The 13,564-nt window shown below is 37.3% G+C and overlaps 1 protein-coding gene across 4 annotated transcripts in view; it reads right to left on the bottom strand.

Annotated features, from left to right (window-relative positions):
* Positions 1-6,549, bottom strand: part of LOC142855913 (acidic proline-rich protein HP43A-like) — a 301,657-nt gene extending 295,108 nt beyond the window's left edge. For 2 of the 4 annotated variants that reach the window (XM_075982533.1, XM_075982524.1), the window contains exon 1: positions 6,441-6,549. In XM_075982533.1, the coding sequence (XP_075838648.1) occupies positions 6,441-6,504 (64 nt within the window). In that variant the 5' untranslated portion in view covers positions 6,505-6,549. The remainder of the gene's footprint in view (positions 1-6,440) is intronic. The other 2 variants (XM_075982523.1, XM_075982528.1) reach the window with 1 other exon arrangement.
* Positions 6,550-13,564: the final 7,015 nt, after the last annotated feature.

Raw genomic sequence — 13,564 nt, 5'->3', positions numbered from 1 at the left:
AACTAAAAAGAAAGGCGGTATTACAGTAAGCCTCATAGTGGTCACTAGCCACTAGAGAGGAGCGTTTTGATCCAAGAGGAAAGGTTTTCATTGAGAATGGATATGAACAAGGGAGAGGCAGATTTCCAAGTCAGGAACAAACGATGGAGAGTATAAGTGGTAACTTAGTGTCTCATTTCAGGCTTCTCCTTTCTTCTTTAACATTTCTTCATGGATTTTGTTTGATAATAAATGGTAAACAAAACGTTAATCATTCCCCTAATCAAAAAGAAATTATGTATTAATAGAAGCTAATCCTTTAAGAAAAAGGAATAAAATAATTGGTTATTTGGAATGAGCTTCGTCTTTAAGAATTTCATCTACATATTTTCCTAATAACTCTTTTGACAGATTTGGCATGCAAATGTGTGTTTATGAAAATCCCTAGTGTGCTATACAAACACAGCTTTAGGATATCATTACTAGATTCAGTTACTATTCTTACATGCCAGGGGACACTAAAGTTTCTCTATCTGAAGTTTTGGGATGACAGATGATATTTTCTTCAGGAACATTGCCTTAAAAACCTAGGTGCGTAATATATATTCCTAAATTTTAAAAATGTAGTGTAATCGGTGGGTAGGAAAAGCATGTCTTTCATCAATACCTTGAAGCTATTTGAAGACAACAATGCATCATGGGGTCTTAGAAACTGAGCAATATGACCTAATTATGACAAAATTTCTATGTGTATTTGTGTGGGCATAAACTCTTCTATTTAGAAGATCTGATATGCAAAGTTAATATTTCATTGTGGCTGCAGAGAGGGATCAGCAGCTAAAACTACTTGTTTCTCTTCCAGAGGCCCGGGTTTTGTGTATGAGCATCGATATAGTATCAAACAACTATTTATGTTTCTTTTTTTAAATAGTTATTTATTATTATATTATGTATACAATATACTGTCTGTGTGTACGTTTGCAGGCCCGAAGAGGGCACCAGATCTCATTACAGATGGCTGTGGCAGCCATGTGGTTGCTGGGAATTGAATTCAGGACCTTTGGAAGAGCAGCCAATGCTCTTAACCACTGAGCCATCTCTCCAGCTCCTACTATTTATATTTCTAGTTCCAGATATTCTCCTCTCCTCCATGGGCAATAAATGCATGTGGTACACAGTCATTCATGCAGGAGAAACCCATTTACACAAAACAAAACAAATAATTCTTGTTAATTTAAGACTTAATGAATTCTGACCTTATTGGATCAAACTGTGTTTATGAAAGGGCCACATGATGCAATATGCACCCCTAAAGTTGCTTTCTGGCATGAACGTGATCACGTATCAAGAAACTGATGAGAATGTGCTGACCTGTTTTTACTCTTAAATGGACTTCAGAGAACAGTGGATGCTGACTTGAGTTGTTAAAAAACACAAAGTCATATTGGACTGTAATCTGAAAACATACATAGTTTCTTTGAAGTTTAAGTGACTTATGTCAGGTAAAATTCAGTATTTATTTATGTGCTGGATTATGTGTCTAGGGCTCAATCACGTCAAGAAGTACTCTACTACAGAGTTGTATGACAGCTTTGAAGCCATATTTTTAGGCTACATGTTGTCAAGGATAAGGTATTAGTTAAATTACAGAGAAACTATATTCAAGCAATATTCCAGCAGGCTTCATGGTTGGATAGATATAAATCTGGATATTGATATAGATATGAAGGTAGACATGCTAAGATATTAAAGACAAAGAATATAAGAAATGTATTTATTTCCATGTATTGAGGCTTTTTAGCTTTTTTCCTCAGAATAATCTAATTGTAATAATTTTCTGAAAATTATTTGCCAAATAAAATATTTTGCTTCTTGAGTAAATTATGATATTTTTATTCAAAAATTGTCATATATTAGTGGAGTTTTTATGATTTTTTCATCTCTCTCATGCATCTAACTCAAAACAATGGCTTTCAGCTTAGTTTCATAGATTACAGAGTTTCTTGGAATATCTGCAAAGAGATTATCTTCTCTTCTTATAAAGAGAGATATTATAACTTTTAGGATGAATGATAATGTTGATTTAGACATAAAAAGCTGGCTAATAAGTAACCAGAGGATTCTTCTGGAAGAGAAGGATGTTGGATGAATCATTTAGAATATTGACAGTCATGAAAATCCACGGTTTCATATGACATGCAGCTTTGTCAATAGTATACATGAATGTGGTTAGCCTGTGTCTATGAATATGCGTATCAATCTTACCCTAGCTTGGCATTTTGTCTATACTGCTCTTGCCATATTGGATTCATGGCCATCCAAAGAATTATGACAACAGAAGTTTAAGTGTCAAATTTCAGAATGACACCAAATTGTCATTTCTATGAATCTCCCACTGTGCTACTTTCATGAAGATCACTCTAATTTTCATAAAGAATCAAATGAAAGGAGAAAAAGAAGAACATGATCTAAGTAAAATGAAAAAAAAACTTGAATAGAGCATCCAAAAACAGCAAATTAAGAGACTAATAATTAAGGCTCAACTATTTGCTTGGTTTAAGAATTCCTCAACGGGTTGAATATCTAAATATTTTGTATTTACCTTTCAGTTAACATTCAACAAAATTTAAAAAAAATCAATGAATGAACATTTACAAAACCTAAAAAATAAAGATGGAAAGAGCGCACAAAAGTATACGTAAAATATTTAAAAATTTCATATGCTGATTAGGACCAGGTACATATTTATAAAAATTCTAGGGAGATGTAAATCATGAACATCTGGCCTCCCGAAAACATTGCATATGTAGGATTCTTCAAGTTGAGGAAGAATGTTAGCTGGTTGACACTTGAATGTCCAAAAGAACACCAGCTACACTAACAGCAACTTCCTAACAGGTAAATTGTGAACAGAGAGTGTACCACATGAGAAAAGAAACAAAGATTCCTTTTGCAGGTTCTCCTGGGCAGCTATTCTACAGGGCTCTGGTCAAAAACATGCACAATATACTAAGAGCATGTTTATGTAGTTTTATCTGTTTATATATTTTACTATTACAAATCATATCTTATGTTAAGTCTCCTGCTAAAATCAGAAATGTGTGGTAAATACAGCAAGGGTGTGGGCAGAACTCCTGGTAAGAAGAAAAGAGGGGTCTGTCAAATGATAGTGGAGTGATTCATAAATGGTGAAAGTAGGACCTTTTCTAAGGAAAATGAATGAAGTGGTCTATAATTGCCTTAGGTTTGGCCATAGTCCCCAGATTTCACTCATACATGCTCAGACTAAGAAAACAACAAAGAATAATTGCATGCTAAATATTTTATTGGGGTGTTGAAGTTTCTCTTAAAACATCATTGCTTCTTTGAAATGACATTAAAGGTAACTGATGCCTACTTCTCCTGCAACAAATAAACAGATAAATAAGGTAAGGGAATAGAAAGATATAGCCAGCAATACAAACATTTTCTGAGGTATCTGTTAGTTATGTGGATATCTATCTATGTAAGCGTTCAGACATTTGATAGACATTTGACTTTAAATAACATTTGTCACAGAAATCAAGGTATAGAGAACTTTCATGTTTTCAATGTATAAAATATCTTTGCCTTTTGGAAGTCGGTGGTGATCCCTAGATTTTAGGACTGTGCTGTTGGCAGGAGGCTATTCATTTGTTCCCTAGTGTTCATCCCCAAAATAAGCACACAGAAACCATATTATTTAAATCACTGGTTGGCCAACCATTTAAGTGCAATGCTAGATACCTCTTATAACCTAAACTAACCCATGTACATAAAGTTGCTCATCACCACGAGGTCGTGACCTACCAGCAATGTTCTAGCTGGGCCCGTGCCTTTCTCCTCTGGCAACTCCATGGCTTGTCACTGACTCTGCCTTCTTTCTCCCAGCATTCAGTTTATTGTTCCTGCCTAGCTCTACTGTGACCTATCTATATAGGCCCAAAGAAGCTTCCTATTAACCCATGGTATTCACTGCAAGCAGAGGGATCTCACATCTTTGTTTTAATTATAAAGTGTCCTATTTATTTTGTCGTGCTGATGAACCTTTAATTTATGCAGAAAATTTCTCGAGGTTACTTGCCTCTGCTTCACCATCCTCTGTAGGTGGGCCTTCTGGTTTTTCAGGTTTAGGAGGGCGGGGTTTCTCCTCTTCTCCTTCCTGGGGTGGGCCTTCTGGTTTTTCAGGTTTAGGAGGGCGGGGTTTCTCCTCATCTCCCTCCTGGGGTGGGCCATGTGGTTTTCCAGGTTTAGGAGGGCGAGGAGGATGTGGTGGTTTCTCTGGTGGATTTTCTTCTCCATCGTCATTCTCATCATCTCCAGCTTCATCACCTTCCTCAGCATTCTGAGGCTGTTCACTATTGCCCTGGCTCTTTTGCTCTTCCTCTGCAGAGACATAGATCCATGTCGAAGAAACTTATATTCTCTTTCTGCCAGAATACCCTTCCTAAATATATGAGCCTGAATCTTTTTGAAATGTAATTCTTAAATATTTATCAATGTAACTTTCTCATGGCTCCACTCTTCAGGCAAATATTTCTTCTTAAATTTGATCATTAAAGGCGATTTTACTTTTGTTACAATTCTCAAAGTGACAAAACTGAAAGGATTGTTTTAATGATATTAGTTAGAATTAGGCAATGTAGCCTAATGTGACAGCAATGCTCTATTCTTAAATGTACCATGTTGTTTTGGGTTCTATAACCAAGTAGAGAAGAGAAAGAAGTATAGGAAAGAGACTAACAAATGTTTCATTCAGTTTTCCTGCAGTGCTTTTGTGGATGCACAGCTGAGTGAGAAAAATGAATTTTAAAAAGCTGAGAGAGTCTGAGATCTGTGAAATTACATATCTATCTACTGTAGAATTATATAATTATGAAAGGAATTAATGGGAAAAAATTCTTTGACCAATCCATAGAATCATGAAAGATTTTAAACAAGGACACTCAATATGCTCATCATATGTAATCCATTGCTTCCATCTGTGGAAGAGACAAAATGTTCCTGGTCTAAAACCTGGCTTCCTATTCTTCCAGTGTATTGCCATCTTCAAGAATCGAGAGACAACGCAGGGGAGCTTTCCTGTATCTCTCAGGGTAAGCTGTGACATGTTATCTTCACAAACTAAAATAAATTATTAATTTTATAGAACTGAATAATTATAAAAGTAAATCATGCATAATTGGTTAATATAGGATGAATCTGGCCCTACCTAAGATCTCAGTAGTAGAGGCTTCATAGATGATCTCTAGAAAATAAGCACAAGAGTAGTGAAAAGTTAGTTACAATATTTTTCAGCAGGGAATACAAATGGCTTTCAATAACATCTTTACATCAACTAAGAAGTATTTTATTCTTGGACCATTCTGATGATACTGCTGACAGAATGGTTTCTTTGATCAGGAACAACTACTATTTTGTTTCTTAGTATCTATGACAACCCTTATTGTTGTCTTCATTTTAATATGGGAATTTCATTCTGACAGGTTTATATTATTTATGTTTTTCTTCATGACCTTCTTTTGCTATATAATATATATCTGCAGGTATTTCATACATGAAGTAAAAATAAACATTATTGTAAATACTTTGTGAAGAAAATGAATATTTTATGTGGGTCCTTAAAATAGGGAATGAGTCCCAAGAAGATATCTCAGTGGGTAAAAGTTCTTGTCTGACAACTTGTACTCAGTTTCTGAAATCATATGGTAGAAATACAAATCTTGCTGACAATATTCTGTCCTCTGACTGGAATGTGAAAAAATAGTCAAACTCTCTCTCTCTCCATCTCCCTCTCCCTCTCCGTCTCCGTCTCCGTGTCCCTCTCCCTCTCCCTCTCCCTCTCCCTCTCCCTCTCCCTCTCTCTCTCTCTCTCTCTCTCTCTCTCTCTCTATCTCTATCTCTATCTCTATCTATCTCTATCTCCATGTGTCTGTGTGTTTGTCTCCCTCCTTATTTCTCTCACACATTCAAGTACACATATACATAGACAATTCTGCATGAACACAATGCACAAAAATTATACATTTTCAAATTTATTACTTTATTCATTCTCTCAAAAGCATCAGTGACATACCTTTACTTCTTTCACTTTTCACTCTTCTCTGCACAACAAGGTTACCAGTATTTGGTATTAGCTTCTCATAACTCCTTGAGAACTGAGTTTCTTTCTATCAACTGTCTCATGATCCCATGTATCATGCCCCAGGAAAAAGGTCTTTTCACAAATGCATTCATGTTATTTTGTTATAAAATAGTTTCTTAAAATTTACCATAAACAACATTTAAGATCCAGTGCAAAATGAAAGTATAAAGATTCCAATATATTTTGCTAATCCTTTGCTTCAGTTTTTTATTCGTCTTTTCACATTTCTCCCAGCCATGTATTTCAGTGTGTTGTCCAACAGCCATTTCACAGAACCAACGTCTACTCTATTTCATACCTGCATTTGCTCTCTGAACTGAGCTCAGGGCCAACAAGGCTGCTGTGAGCAGGACCACCAACATCTTGGAGGAGCCTCTGGGGTTGCTTCCAAGTCTGTGGTGGGAGAAGTAAGGCCAGAGTCTTTATAAGGAAGGTAGAACAAAGGCACTTTTCAGATCCTTACTGCTGACCTGACCTAACACAGCAGGATACATTGCATCCCTGACTTTTCTTTGGGACATTAGCCTAGCAGGATGCATGAAGAGTAGGCTGTCAATGTCTCTGTTCTCAATAATACAATATGCAAGTGAGACAAAAATGTTGATGTAACTCAGGCAACATCCAGATATTAGAAATAAAGTTCTGTGATTGTTTAAGCTCCAGGTGCTGTAACCATGACCCTGACCATGTTAGTTGTTATTGAGAGGGAATTTGCTTCTATCCACTCATGTATATTTTTGTCCAAATTCTTCCTGTCATCGAGGACAAAGATAGATATTGTCTATGTTTCAATTCAACCTCTATTCATGGTGTTACACCCATGTGTTATCTTGTATATAATACAGAGCTGACTGTTTGTCTTTTTCAGTTCTACAGAGATTTAGGACACCAAGCAGGGATGCATAGTAAGAGACAAACAAGAGTGACAGCCTGTTTGGGCATAGAAAGGCTGTCCATAATGTGCAAAATTCCCCAGATCTGGTTCAAATTAGAGAAGCTATGTTATCATAGACCTAGAAGAGTTCATACAGTATTCTTCATGTTCCTCTGTGTTATTGAAAGAAAAGTAGCAGTCGAGATTCCAAGTAACTGTAGGACAAGAAATCACAAAGATAGTTTCACTAGTCTTTATGTGCATATTTTCACATTTTTTTTTTAGAAATTTTGATTAGCAGGTAACATGGTTTTGTGTAAAGCATATTAGTACCAGCAATTTTGTTCTGAGGCAATTGAATCTCTGTGAGTTCTTGAGCAGCCATGTTTACGAATGAGTTCTGGGACTTTTAAGCCTGGTACATGAAGAAACTTTATGTCAAAAATCCAAAGAAAGTCCGGGTCTTCTATAGGATTCCATTGGTCGTATAGAAGACCCGGATTTTATCCCACAAACCTATGAACACCTCATTTTCTATAAAGGAGCTAAAAGTATACAATGGAAGAAAGAAAGCATCTTCAACAAATGGTGCTGGCACAACTGGATGTTAACCTGTAGAAGAATGAAAATAGACCCATATCTATCACCGTGCACAAAACTCAAGTCCAAATGGATTAAAGACCTCAATATCAGCACGAACACACAGAACCTGATAGAAGAGAACGTGGGAAATACCCTGCAACAGATGGGCACAGGTGATCGCTTCTTAGGTATAACCCCAGAAGCGCAGACATTAAGGGCAACATTGAATAAATGGGACCTATTTAAACTGAGAAGCTTCTGTAAAGCAAAGGACACTCTCACTAAGACACAAAGGCAACCTACTGACTGGGAGAAGATCTTCACCAACCCCGCAACAAACAAAGGTCTGATCTCCAAAATATATAGAGAACTCAAGAAACTAGACTTTAAAATGCTAATTAACCCAATTAAAAAATGGGGCACTGAACTGAACAGAGAATTCTCACAGAAGAACTTCAGATGGCCAAAAGACACTTAAGGTCGTGCTCAATTTCCTTAGCAATCAGGGAAATGCAAATCAAAACAACTTTGAGATATCATCTTACACCTGTCAGAATGGCTAAAGTCAAAAACACCAAGGATAGCCTTTGCTGGAGAGGCTGTGGAGGAAGGGGTAGCCTCATCCATTGCTGGTGGGAATGCAATCTTGTGCAACCACTGTGGAAGTCAGTGTTTCGGTTTCTCAGGAAATTCGGGATCAACCTACCCCTGGACCCAGCAATACCACTCCTGGGAATATACCCAAGAGATGCTCTATCACATGACAAAAGCATTTGTTCAACTATGTTCATAGCAGTATTATTTGTAATAGCCAGAACCTGGAAACAACCTAGATGCCCTTCAATGGAAGAATGGATGAAGAAAGTATGGAATATATACACACTAGAGTACTACAATGCGGTAAAAAACAATGACTTCTCGAATTTTGCATGCAAATGGATGGAAATAGAAAACACTCTCCTGAGCGAGGTATCCCAGACCCAAAAAGATGAACATGGGATGTACTCACTCATAATTGGTTTCTAGCCATAAATAGGGGTCACGGAGTCTACAATAGGTGAACCTAAAGAAGCTAAGTAAGAAGGTGAACCCAAGGAAAAACATATAGTTATCCTCTTGGCTAAGGGAAGAAGACAAAATTGCCGGGGAGAAAATTAGGATCTTGGGGGTAGGGTGGGATGGGTGTAAGGGGAGATGGGGAGAGAAAAGGTAGAAGGGAAGGAGGGGGGACTTGGGGAAACAGGAGGATCGGGATAAAGGAAGGTTGGATAGGGGAGCACGGAACCACAATTCTTAGTTAAGGGAGCCACTTTAGGGTGGGCAAGAGACTTGACCCTAGAGGGGTTCCCAGGTGCCCAAGCTGAGGTCCCCAGTTAGTTCCTTGGGCAGCTGAGGATAGGGAACCTGAAATGACCCTATCCTAGAGCAATACTGACGAATATCTTGCATATCATCCTAGAACCTTCATCTGGTGATGGATGGAGATAGAGACAGAGACCCACACTGGAGCACTGGACTGAGCTCCCAAGGTCCCAATGAGGAGCAGAAGGAGGGAGAACATGAGCAAAGAAGTCGGGACCCCGAGGGGTGCACCCACCCACTGAGACAGTGGAGCTGATCTACTGGGAGCTCATAAAGGCCAGCTGGACTGTTACCAAAAAAGCATGGGATAAAACTGGACTCTCTGAACATGGCGAACAATGAGGGCTGATGAGACGCCAAGGACAATGGCACGGGGTTTTGATCCTACGCAATCTGCTGGCTTGGTGGGAGCCTAGCCAGTTTGGATGTTCACCTTCCTAGATATGGACGGAGGGGGGAGGACCTAGGACTTACCACAGGGCAGGGAACACTGACTGCTCTTTGGACTGGAGAGGGAGGGGGAGAGGAGTGGGGGGAAGGGGAGAAGGGTGGGAGGAGGGGGAGAAGAGTGGGAGGAGGGGGAGAAGAGTGGGAGTAGGGGGAGGGAAATGGGATGCTGGGAGGAGGTGGAAATTTGTTTGTTTTTTTTTATTATTCTCCTTTTATCAATGAAAAAAAGAAAAAATAAAAATTATAATTAAAAAAAAACAAAGAAAGAACAAAATGCTTATCAAATATTTTATTTATATGAGTCTTCTAATGATACTATTTTGTTTTACTCTATGATCCTATTTTTTTCTCTTGTGAGAGGTACAAAAGTACAAATAAAATGAGCGGTCATTCATGTCTGGTACAATATCAGTCTTTCAAAATTGCCTAGTTTTTGTATGAGTTTGGTAGAAATTTGAATACTATATGGATTATGTAAAGCACACAGGGCCACATGAATGTTAATTTAGATGATACTTCATCCACATGAAACTTTCCTGTGATATGCATATCAATTTGCTTGATGCTCCATTTTAAAACATACGGAGATAGTCTCACAAACCAGAAATCACTGAATAATTGCTATAGATGATGTGAAAATCTGTAATGAAAGCAGTTTGTGTGTTTTTTTTTACCAAGTAAGTTGATAATAGATGTATTCTGAATGTGCAGTGTGTTTGTATTTGGTAATTTTCTTGGGTTCTATAAAACTTGATACACTCTCACAGAGCTCATGGAGTTGAAAGTTAAAGAGAGTTGAGTGTTGTGAATAATGCCCAATGTATATTGACAGGCTGGTTTTCCAGTGTCTGCAGATACAAGATGGGCAGGATTTGCAGATGAGGGGTCCTGACCAAGGCTGCTTTTGGTGAACCTTTTTCTGGTCAGAGGAGGAGGAGGGGAGAAAGCCTGGTATACATGCCCTGTGTGGGCAGCTGAAGCATTAGCTGTTCTGGCAGAACTCAGCTTTGTTCTTAGCTAGGTGGGTCATGGAATAAAGAAGTTGATTTTGTCAAATATCATACAGCTTGAGCCCTTTTCTTGACCTTTTTCAGTGTCGGCAACTTGTTAAAGGGATTATGGTTTTAGGTTAGAAAAATATCACCTAGAAACTCAGCAGAAATTGTACAGACAGTCTGTGGAGCAGCTGAGGAGGAACACTGTCAGTCATTAGTTTTTAAGGTTGGCAAAAAAATACACAATATGCAACAGGTTCATAAGAACTTGTAGTGGTTGAAACAGTTGAGGATTGGCTCTTCTATATTACACACTTATCCCTGTTCTGGTTACAACACGGAAAATTTAAATTCATCATGTCACAAAGATACTACCATGTCCTATTTATTACTGAACTACAGAATATACCCAAAATATGGAACCAGTGCATTTGGAAGTTCCAGTTTTAACTTGTGCTGATTCTGTATTGATGTTCATGTTTTGACCAGATTTTTATCTTAATTTCACTATCAACGTCTTCCTCTTTATTCACATTATAAGCAATATTTGTTGTTGTTTTCTCAAATCATGGTGACTGTGGTGACTGATGTCAAGTGGAATAGCCTCAGAGATTTAAATTGCATTTCTAAGAAAACTGTGAATGTTGAATATTTACAAAGTATTTATTAGCTGTCTTTAATTTTTCCTATTGTGGCATACCCATTTAGGGGTACAGCAATGGCTTGACTCACAACCAAGAACATAAGAAAAAAAATCCTTTCAATATTTTTTCAACATCTTTGAATTGAGAGTTTTGTACATTCTCAATATTAGTCTCCTGTGTGATATATAGGTTGTATGAGTTTTTATTTTACCCTCCTTATATTTTATTTTTCATGGTGGGACCCTTTAATTTCATCTAATCACTTTTGTCAATATACACCTACCTTTTTCTATTCAAATCATTTTTAGAAAGTCCAAGGTATAAGCCTCCAGTTTCCCTGTAACTTTCTAAAAATGTTCATATTTTTCTCCACTTATTAAAGTAGGTTAAATTAAAAGTTTTTTAAATTTAGAATGAGTACTTTTTAGGGTAAATTGATATCTGTGTATTTACCCTTATCTACCTGTGGAATTTCAATTTTTCAAGAGATATTTGTTGACCATTTGGATTTCTTCTGGTAATATTTTGTGTATGATCAACAAATAATGCTTTCTTGAAGATCACAGGGCAGAGCTAAGGCACTAGTTAGCCATAGAGGCTAGGCAATTGTTGCATATACCTATAATCCCAGAATTCAGGAGGCAGAGGCAGATGGATCTCTGTGATTTCAAGGCCTCCCTGGGCTACACTATATTGATCTGTCTCAAAGAGAAACCAATAGGATGTGGAGGCTCACACCTTTAACCCCAGTACTTGGGAATCACACTCCTTTAATACTTGCATGAGGGAGATGGAGATAGGACTGCTATGGATTTCAGAATGAGGAATATATGGTGGGAGGAGGCAGTTGACTGCATTCAGCCTGAGGTTTCACAGAGACAGCTTTCAGTGACAGGACTTCTAGGTTCAATATCACCTATTTGAACTGAGGATTTAGTAGAGGTAAGAGCTCGTGGCTGGCTAGTCTGGCTTTCTGATCTTGCAGCATTAACTCCTATATCTGACTGCAGGTTATTATTGTTAACACCAATTACAATTCGTACTATGCTGTCTAGAATGGATAATTGACAGCTATATTAATATTAAATGCTATTGGATTGTGTGGGTTCTTTTCTGTCATATAATTAATTTCGTTGATCTACACATGTATTTTTGCATCTGTTCCATGTTGTTTTCCTTAATAAATCCTTGCAGTATAATTTTGATCATGTGTTGTGCTATCATGTTTTTCTTCTTCTGTCTAAGAAGAATTCTGTAAAATACACACACACACACACACACACACACACACACACACACACAGAGAGAGAGAGAGAGAGAGAGAGAGAGAGAGAGAGAGAGAGAGAGAGAGAGAGAGAGAGAATTATTTGGTTTCCAACTTTTATTCAACCATGTATAAATCAAAAATATTTATCATTTAGATTTCATTTGAATACAGTTAGACATTTTTTTGTTTATTTTCTAAAGATATAATATAAAATCAATTTCCATTGAATAATCTAGAAATAAAATAAGTAAGTGAGAAGGCATGTGCCTATTTCCAATATCTAATTAATATATTTTCAAAAAGGGATTTCAATGGATTTTACTCTACATATATGACTGGCCTCAAATTCAGAGTTCAGTTTGACTTTGTTCCTGGAATGTCAAGATTAAAGTCATTCACTGCCATGTCTTGCTCTCTTTATAATTTTAATTTCACAAAAGAATCTCATTTGGCTTTCATGTCATAAAATTTCTCCCAGAACCAGTCTCTAAATACAGCAGCTGAACACTTTTTCATTTATATTTTCTGTATTTCCAAAGAGTGCTACATTTTACATATCAACCAAAAACATACTTTGCAACTTTAAAGAAAACTGAAACATACTGCATCCTTGTACTTATTTCTATCTCCATATTTCTTCGGTGTTAAGGTTACTTATTAATTTCTTAAAGTTGAAAAAAATTTCCATTTATCATCCTTATAGATATGTCGCCAGCTTACCAATTCCATAATATTACCTTATTTTTATCTCTTTTTGCATATGTAAAATAATCAAAATTGAGTTTATTGGAGACCATTGTTTGCTTTTCAAATTTTTCAAAATACAGAGCCTCTCCCTTATATCTTTATTTTTTTTAAAGATTTCATTTATTAAGTATACAGTGTCCTACCTGTATGTATGCCTTCATGCTGCCATTATAGATGGTTGTGAATCACCATGTGGTTGCTGGGAATTGAACTCACGACCTCTGGAAGAGCAGCTAGTGCTGTTAAACTTTGAGCCATTTTCCAGCCCCTTTCTTATAACTTTTTTTTTATTGAGAAAAGGAAGAAAAAAAAAAAACAAGTTTCCACCTCCTCCCAGCCTCTCATTTCCCTCCCCCTCCTCCCACCCTTCTCCCCTCCTCCCACTCCTCTCCCCCTCCCTCTCCAGTCCAAAGACCAGTCAGGTTTCCCTGCCCTGTGGTAAGTCCTAGGTCCTTTGTGGGAGCCTAGCCAGTTTGGATTTTCACCTTCCTAGATATGGAC

This window comes from Microtus pennsylvanicus, chromosome 8 (assembly GCF_037038515.1).
Source record: "Microtus pennsylvanicus isolate mMicPen1 chromosome 8, mMicPen1.hap1, whole genome shotgun sequence".
Classification (NCBI taxonomy): domain Eukaryota; kingdom Metazoa; phylum Chordata; class Mammalia; order Rodentia; family Cricetidae; genus Microtus; species Microtus pennsylvanicus.
Note: the sequence above shows the minus strand (reverse complement) of the source record. Positions and strands in the feature narration are given on the sequence as shown.